The sequence below is a fragment of the Podarcis cretensis genome (genome assembly GCF_951804945.1).
Source record: "Podarcis cretensis genome assembly, chromosome: 8".
NCBI lineage: Eukaryota > Metazoa > Chordata > Lepidosauria > Squamata > Lacertidae > Podarcis > Podarcis cretensis.
In genome coordinates this window covers 28,985,489-28,995,038 of record NC_137177.1, presented here as the reverse complement: position 1 = coordinate 28,995,038, position 9,550 = coordinate 28,985,489, and the positions used below count along the sequence as shown (strand labels likewise).

The window sequence follows — 9,550 nt, the reverse complement described above, 5'->3', positions numbered from 1 at the left end:
GGAGTGTGACTGAATTGCTCGTGTATTGGCACAGAAGGTTAAGAGGAAGGGACTGACGACCATGTGAAGATCTCAGTAGATCCTCTAAGGAAGCCTCCAAATTCTTTATTTCACAGGAGGAATTCAAACTCACAGTTAAAGTGCTATGTTGCCCTACTTGCAGCTTTAAAAACGGACTTCTTGCAGTTGGGAAAGTGATGGGAATGCACTGAAAAAGCGTGAGATGAACAAATGATTAGCAGGAAGATGTAGAGATGCAAACAAATCAAGGTTACTGCTCTTTGCCATATAACTGCCCTGCAAACAAATCAGAACAAATCCTCAATAAAGACTGGACATGTTCTAATCACTGTGTAAGCTTTGTGCAAGCAAATCAGGATATATGCTCAATGAACAGGTCTCTGGAGGAGCCCCAATGTATTTTCTACATGAGCAGCTGGAAGAAGAATGTCCCTCTCCTGCTCTGGAACAGCAGGTTGCGAAGGCACTTGGTGCAGTAAGAATGGCGGGAGGAGATTGGGCACATTCCATTGAGCAAGTGTGGGCAGAGATGGCAGACTGTTAATTTACTTGTGTATCAACTTCTGGACCACCCATTGAGCCTGTGCAGTTTGCAAAATACAGAAATGTATTATAGTAAAAAAGCAATCTCAATGCAAAGTACATCAAGATTCGGAACCCAGCATAAAAACAGACCAGCATAAAATCATTGTGTTTAAATAATAATAATAAACAGCTGACAAACCAGCAAAAGGGAAAAACAAATTGGTTGCAATGCAGAGCACTAGAGGAAACACTTTTTCTTCTTTTCTTTCTGAACAAGTCTGTTAACCCAGATTGAACTGCCTGCTGTGAGTGCAGAATATCTTAGCATGCGTTTGAATGCCCACAAGATTGGGAAGAACTGATAAGTGGCTTCTGCTAGGCCAAAGGACAAGGAGTTCATCAGGAGAGGTTTGTCACTGTTCGTTAGCCTGGATAGGTAAATGGAACATTCAGTAGAGAGTGATCCACTAGGACAAATAGGGCTCTGCCCTGCTTTAAAGCCCTACTAGGATTAGGACCCAGCTCCTTGTTTTCTCCCCCCCACCACCACACATCCTCTTCCCCTGCCTCCTCTGCTCAAGTGACTTGCAAAGGCCTGCTACCGCGAGGTGACAGGGGGAGCTGTCCTATTGCTCCTCTATCCCACCCTTAGGGCTTTCGAAAAGGGCCATGGAGCAGCTGGGAAACACATACCCCACCCAAAGAAAAACCACCCAGGGCATGCCAATCGATCACCGGCTTTTTAGCACCGTGGAAATAGTCCGTGCCATGTCCCCAGCTCTCTTTAGAACCTTGAAAAATAGTGCGGCATCAAACTATTGAAATACAATGAAGTGAGAAAGCATACTCTTATTGCTTCTTATAACTTCGCTTGCCACCTGGAGAACATAAATTTAAGTTGAAGCTGTGGGATATAAATTTATGTAAATAAACCATATAAAAGCATGCAAACATTCATGTCACAACAAATCCTTTAGGCAGGCAGGATGCAAATGTAAACAGTTCTCAGCCACATTCTGAACCATGTTCTATGATGAGAACCTTGTTTCCTAAGGAAACTGTAAACTGCCCAGTCTGCAAGCCTTGGCTTTCAACTCCAGGATCAGTGATATAATGGAATGGAAACGAAGGAGAGTGCAGTTCTGTGACTTCTTTCATCTGCAAGAGTTTTCACGATAATGGACAAGCCCTTGCTCCTTGCTCTGGCAAGTGAATGTTGGGATAATAAAGCTTTCAAGTGTCACTATTGTTTGTGACAGTTTAGCATAGAGGATGTCAAGGAATTGGGAGTCCTACAGCAATCTGGAGGGCACAGGTTCTCTACCTCTGGTTGAATAAACATTTTTACTTCCACGTTCCTCAGTATATATGCTACATACACTCTTTGTCTGTGAGGTTTGTGTGTAAAATGAATCATGATTTTTAACTGTCGGGGGGGACATGAATGGATGCTGTTATGATATGTACTGTATTTTAAAAAATTCACTATGACTTTGCCAAGGAGGAAGTGATAAAGGAAGCACACGCTGCCAGAGCTCAGAAACACTCTTCTTCAAGCAGCCGACGAGTGTTGAGGAAAAGCAGTCCCCTTTGAAACAAGGAACGGTTGATATTCTTCATAGTAGTTCATGATGGTTCATTTTAGGTTACACACGAGGCTAGATTCTGCTAAGGATGAGGGAGAAATCCGCATTCAAGCAACATGAGAACCAAAACACAACCATCCTTCAAAACCCACACTTATTTGAATTTCGTGATGCAGTTCTCTAAGTAAACAAATGTTTATAAAAATGCATGCATTATAGGGAAATATGCACAAAAGTGACCATACGAGTGAAAATAACCTACAAAATGTTATCTGTTAGGAGAAATTGCTTGCAAAGATGTGTGTTGAAAATGCATACAGAGAATTAGAAGAAATTCTCACTAAAATGCTGAAGAACTTTCATAGGATTAAAAAAAAATGCAAATTGCAGTGGAAATATGGAGAACTGAATTTAAGATTGGAAAAATCAAAACAGGATCAAAATTGACAGATCCTTCCACACCTAGATCCTGCCTGGTCCTGTGTGTTAAGTGCTAGCACTTCCGATTTACTATTTTGCTGAAAACTAGTTTTTCTCCTGTAAGAGTGGATCATTCAATTCCTCTACCACTAGAAGTATTTTTCTCTGTTCTCTCATCAGATTCTAGGTTCCTTCTTCTTTGTCACCAATGAAAAAGGGGGGGGGGAGAGAGAAAAGCATTTCACGCAGGCAGCAAGACAAAGCTTTCATTTTGAATTTACACCTCTTGAAGTCTCAGAGGGAAGGAAGACTTGTCGGATAGAGACTTAAATTTCATCTTGGGTATAAGGAGGTGGACAAATAATCTTCTTCCTAGAAGGATAGTTGTTAGTAAGTAAAGCTTTGAGAATGTGAGTCATCCTGTTGAGAGGTTTTGATAGCAGGGAAATAAGCTTAGCCCAAAGTAATTTTACAGTGGATTAAAATATCCTCCTTGTGGAATCAAAAGCTTCCTTTTGACACGAATCGCACAGTCATTCCAGCTGTGAGGGTTTTCTTCATTTCTGATTTTGATTGATTTTTGAAGTGTGCCAAGACAAGGTAATCTGTAGAAAAATAAAGAGAATTGCCCCCACCTCTTATCCTGTAATCCAAAGTGCACACAATTCCCTAACCATTACGGAGAGAGAAATGAGATATTTTGTTTATGTGCAATATTTATATCCTGGCTTTCTTACAATGGGCCTCTGAGGTGGCTGACAATAAATGAAAACCAACACACAAAGATCAGTTTACTTTTCAAGGATAGTAGTGACTTACAAAGGCTCAGAGGTCTGATGGTTATTCTTTAATATTATTTCTGTGCCACCTTTTGGCCAAGAAAGGCCCCAAAGGCATCTCACAAAGGATGAGGGGTGGGTTTGTGGGTGTAAAATTTACAAAATCCTAACACTTTTAAAAATACTAAAATTCATTCATGTTCTGGACATAAAACAAAAGAGCAGCCCCCAGAAAGATGTCAAGATAAAGCAGGAGTTAATTCATAAAGGGCAGCACCTCCTTATAAGGGTCCCAGGCAGGGCAGGTGGGAAAGGTTCATCTTGATGGTTCCAGCAAAGCCTGTTCCTGCAGATGTTGCTGCTGGTGTGAAGAAACAGGCAGAAGCAGTGTTTTAATTTTGGAGAAGTTGGGGAGGTTCATTCTTACTCCTGTCTTTTCAGGACCCAAGCTAGCCCTTGCATTACTATCTTATGTTCTTAGGATTTTCCAGGAAGCATTTAACCTCCTACCATTTCAACACCCTGTGCTTCCATGGATGATTTTGTAACATCCATGTGCATGGTGTGGTAGCTGAGAATTGCAAGTGGGGCGAGTGTTCTTGCACTCAGGTCCTGCGTGTGGGCTTCCCATTGGGAGATCTGATCAGCCACTGTGAGAATAATAATGATGATAATGATAATGATGATGATGATGATTTTATTATTTATACCCCACCCATTTGGCTGGGTTTCCCCACCAACTCTGGGTGGCTTACAGCACATATAAAAACATAGCAAAACTCAAACAATAAAAGCTGCCTGATACAGGGCTGCCTTCAGATGTCTTCTAAAAGTTGTGGGCTGCCGGGACCTTATGTTTTTGTACTTTCCCATCTGAATTTCCGCTTTAGCTGATCATTGAGCAGAGCCTCTGAATCTGACCTTAAAGAGATCAGACCGCTTTATATGAGGAAAAAGCAGCTGCATCTTGTCCCTGACTTTTGGTCCCATTGGGGAAGGAAGGGCCCTGCAGAAGCAGTTAGGAGACGTGGAGAGAAACTGGCTACCTCTCAAACAAGTCACTTCTTTTATTTTTAGGGCAACTGCTAAGGTTCCGGCTACTAGAGAATTTGAACAATTGTCACTCTTGGTAAACACAAGGGGGCTGGTGTCTTAATTTACATGAACAGCTGATAGCCTTGAATACTGATACTCTCTAGAGCTTAAAAGAGTTTTTGGGAAAGGATGGTCAAGGGGCCATGGATGAAGTCTCTTGAAATAGACTTAAGTCTACCTTTGCATGAAATTTTTGCTCAAGCCCAATAACCCATGCTCAAAACTGTTTTCCAATGGCATTTTGCACCAATAAAACTTTCCTCTATTTCTAAATCAATGTCCTCAGCATTTTGGCATTGCAGGAGCAGTGAAGGACCGCTTTTCCACCAACCTTCTGGGAGAAAGAGTTTAATGAGATTAACTGAATAACGACACATAATCTCTTCCTTGTACCTACACTAGCGCTTCTCAGTATTTGGGATGAACAAAACAAAGATGGCAAATGCAAAGACCTACGAGGGAGACCTGTTGTTGAGCATTCATCCTAATTTGTTTGCAGGGAGATTAGACAACAGTGGCTATTTAATGAGGATTCACTCAGATTTGTTTGCGGGGAGGCTAGATGATGTTGCACCAAAGCCCGTGTCACCCCCCCTTCCCAGCACATTTTCCTAAATGGTCTGTAGCCACCATGTCCAAAACATCTGGAGGGCATCAGGTTGGCAAGGGCTGCCATAAAACATCTGCTTCTCATGCTTTCCAATATCTTCAACAGATCAAAAAACATTTAGTGTTCATAGCGTGCTTGTCCGCACACACAGTCTGAAGCAGCAGAGAAAGCCTTAAAACTTGATTGGACTAAGAATTTCATAGGGAGCATAAGACTTGAGTGAAACAAAGAAAGGGACTGGGTGACAGTGATTTATGAAGGAAGATTAAAATAACTTAATATGTATCGCTTGGCGAAACAGGGAAGGAGGGATGTGATATTCATGCAGAAGGACTTGAGGAGAGTAAACATCAAGGATGGGGAGGGATTGTTTGGAAAGGTGATGTAAAAGGAGTGTAATAATCAGGAGTAATGGGAGGAAATTAATCAAAGGCTGACTGGAAACAACCCTTTCAGATCAGTGTCAGCAGCAGTCATGTTCAAGAGTCTTCTGTGTAATTAAATAGGACCACAAGAAGCTGCCTTCTACAGTTAGACCACTGGGCCCTCTAGCTCAAGATTGCTTACACTGACTGGCAGCAGCTCTCCAGGGTTTCGGACAGGGGGTCTCTCCTTGTCCTACCTGCAGATGCCAGGGACTGAACCTGGGAACTTCCATGTATAAAGCAGGGATGGGGAACACATGACCTTCCAGGAGCTCCCAACAGCTCCAGCCAGCATGGCCAATGGTCAGGAATGATAGAAGTTGCAGTCCACCAACATCTAAAGAGCCACAGGTTCCCCATTCCTGGTGGAAAGCATGATTGCAGGCGCTATAGCTGTCAGGTTACACTCCCAGGATTCTGGAATAAAGAAGCGATGGCTGCTTCTGCATGTGTGGAAAAGAACAGGGCAGAGATCCTTGCAGAACTTTGCTTCACAGCATACCCGCCATTTATGGGGTTAGACTAGATGACCACCAAGGTACCTTTTAATCCTAAAGATCTAAGAGTTGGTTTTAAATGAGACCTATGTTAATTGTACCACCCACAAACTGCTGAATAGTAAATCCCAACCATCAGGGGGACATATAAAGGCCCTCACAACAATCTTGTGAGGTTGGTTAGACTAAGCAGGGGTAGCCAGCGTAGAGCCTTGGTTCATCCCTTAGTCCAGGACTAGCCAACATGGTGTCTTCCAGATGTTGCTCATCTCCTGCTTGCATGCTTCCCATAGGCATCTGCACGGCTACTGTGAAAGCAGGATGCTGGACCAGATGGGTTTTTGGCCTCTTCTAGCAGGGCTCTTCTTATATTCTCACATAGTGGGGTTGCCTTACATCTGGATTTTCAATAGGAGAAGTGACGTCTGGGGGGAATTTCCAGAAAGCGGTTCATCCTGGATTTTCAGTATATAGCCCACTTCTTGAAATATGGCAACCCTTTCACATAGGGACATTTAGCTGATTAAGGGCCTCTCCAGACATCCTTTGTATTGTGCCTTCATTGACAATTTGAGCCAATTATGATATTGGGGTGGTTATATGCAATGCCACTTTTCATACTGTTTGTGCCTACAAAAGTTGTGGGCCTGTCACACTGCTTCACTTCCAATCAGAGCCTCCCAATTGTTACACACCAAAAATGTTATGCTTTTGCTGTGCTATATGCTTTTGCTGTGCTATATGCTTTTGTTGCGCTATAGACCCTCCAAAGAACAATGGTGTGGTAGGACTGGGGAAGCATTGCAGAACAAACAAAGTCAAATGATGTGCAGATGGCCCAGTGTAAATCCACCATTAATGGACTATTGTTGCACCAAGAACATGCTGCATAAAAACAGCTACCAGAAAATACCAGTCTGGAGGGGCCTTAAGCGTTTTTTCTCTGAAGCAAATGCACACCACATAATACTCCGCTCTGACCAGTAGGAGTCAGTCTTTACTAAAAAAAATAATCTAAATACCCCCTTCACAGGTCCTTCCCACTGTGCTGCTTTAACGAACTACAGTACTGAAAAGTTGTAATTGTTTGAATTTTTATTTAGTTTTTTTAAATAATAAAAAGCCCTATCTCCCACCTTCTCCCTTCATTGGGGCCAAAAAGGTTGCAAGCCCTTGCTGTGCACACGTACTTGGGAGTAAGCCCCCTTGAGCATCAGTAAGGCTTACTTCCGAGTAGCAGACGTGCATACGATTGCATTATAGTCCTATGCACCATACATACTGACAGCAACCTTCTAATGCTCCAGGCGGGGATTCTTGGGTTGCCAAAACGGCCCACACACAAGGCGTGGTATTGACAGAGGAATAATAGGAAGTAATACTGTTGGGCAGACGGACCTACGCACGTTTGCGATGCATAACCATTAATAGAAGTACAGTACTGTAATAATGATGATTTCCCCCGCCCCCTTGTATCAGTACATCTCCTATGTGGGAGGACGGTTTCACCTGGAGCCCCTTTAACTCTCCATAAACCAACATTGCTATTATTATTATTATTCGGAGAAGCAGCGAGGCAACAACGCACGCCAGGGAGACATTGCAGTCTGTGGGCCGAGCGGGCCGCGGCTCTGCCTCTCTGGCGCCTCCTCAGCCAGGCGAGGCTACGCGAGGCGGGAGCGAGCCAGGGAAACGGGGCCTCGGAAGCGGCCGTGGCGGCGGGCGATGGCCGGGGGAGAAGAGGGGCGCCCCAGGCCCCCCGACGCCTCGCCGCCCTGCGCTCCGCCAGAAACGGCGCCCGGCGAGGCCGAGCGCGAGGCCGGCGGCGGTAGTTCCCGGCGCCTTCCCCCGCCGCGTTTGCCCCGGCTGGGCCTTGCCTTGGCGCTGGTGGCGGCCCTGCTGGCCGCGAAGTACTATCGGGACTCGGAGGTGGCCCGGCGGCAGGTACCGGCGGAGGGAGCCTCGCCGCGGGGGACGGAGAAATCTTTGCGCGGCGCCTGCGGGGAGGGATGCGGGAAGTCGGGGCTGCTTGGGGGGCAGCGAAGGGGAGAATGAGCGGGGTCGGGGCTGGTCTTGTGCGGCTAAGAAGTTGGCGGGCAAAAAACGGCATTTCGGGGGTGCCTTTTGTTTTGCATTTGGGGAGCCTTTTTGTTTTGCAATCTGCGTCTAGTGCAGCCTCAGAGCTGCCTGTTCAGAAAGGAAGCCTCGTGACTTCCAAGTAAAGTGTGTATCGCATTGCAACTTCACCGTGCCGTCCTCTCCCAAGTCCCGTGTGGGATTTTTCAGCGGGATATACCAGTGAATAGGCTGGTAGCCTGAGGTTTGCAATCGTGCGTGCATGAGTTTGGGGGAAAGTCCGCTTGAATCCCACGGGGCTCACTTCTGCGTAGACGTGCATACGCTTGCACTGTAAATATACCTCGCGTAGCATTTAATGAATGTAGGCAATTAACAGCCACAGGGATGGGATCGCCGTCATTGCTCATCTTCCCTAACACTAGTCATCCAATGAAGCACAATGGTGGGAGATTCACAGGCACAAATTTATTCACCCCTTACAATCCAGATGTTGAACTACAACTCCCACTAACGCAAGCCCATCCGATATGGTGGCTGGTAGGAGCTGATGGGAGTTGTAGTCGAACAACATAATATGGGGACAAAATAAAAAAATTCCTTCCAGTAGCTCTGGGACTTCCCACTTGAAAATACTTAAATCTCGTTCTGCATCGCACACCAGTAGCACCTTAACATAATATGGGGTGCACCACAATATCTGCCCCTGTGGCACATAGTTAAACTATGGGATTTGTTGCCACAAGATCTGATGATGGCTACAGGCTTAGATGATGTTAACAGGGTGTGTGTGATATGTTCATGAAAGGTCTGTTGGGGCTATTAGCTCTAACAGCTACCTAGAAACCTCTGTGTTTGTAGGCATTATATATCTGAACGCCAGTTGCTGTGGTGGGGGACGTCTTGTCATGGTTGTGGGCTTCCTAGAGTATCTGGTGTGTGATGCAGAATTAGATTTACCGGTAAGTATTTCCAAGTGGGAAGTGCCAGGCGCTGCCCAGGAATTCGAGGAAAACAAAAGTCATGGATGCTTCAGTTGAGATTCCTGCATTGCAGGGGTTGGACTAGATGACCCTTGGAGTCCCTTCCAACTCCACAATTCTATGATCTCCAGTGCCAGAGGCAGCACGCCTCTGAGACTGTGTGCACACCATACTTCAAAGCACATTTAAAGTGCATGCACACGCTACAAGAATCCTGGGAACTGAAGGATGCTTGAAAATGCTGCTCTTTTGCGTAAACTACAGTTAACAGGATTATTTTTGGGTGGGTGGGCGGGTGCTTCAGAAGTGCTTTAAATGTATGGTGTGTATGCATCCGGAATATGAGTTACTGGGGAATGGCAGTGAGAGAGGGCTATGGTGCTCATGTCCTGCACAAGGGCTTCCCATAGACATCTGGGATGGTCACTGTGGGAACTGAATACTTCACTAGATGGGCTCTTAGTCTGCTGCTACAGAGCTCTTCCTGAGTGAGGATATCCCATAATTCTTCTTGACAGATAAGCACTGTTTTT

General features: G+C 45.1%; 1 protein-coding gene across 1 annotated transcript in view; it reads left to right on the top strand.

Moving 5' to 3' along the window:
• Nucleotides 1-7,564: 7,564 nt before the first annotated feature.
• The window catches only part of SELENON (selenoprotein N), a 36,303-nt gene continuing 34,317 nt past the window's right edge, over nucleotides 7,565-9,550 (top strand). Inside the window, exon 1 of the mRNA XM_079987781.1 lies at nucleotides 7,565-7,902. Within this exon, the coding sequence (XP_079843907.1) occupies nucleotides 7,684-7,902 (219 nt within the window). The 5' untranslated portion in view covers nucleotides 7,565-7,683. The remainder of the gene's footprint in view (nucleotides 7,903-9,550) is intronic.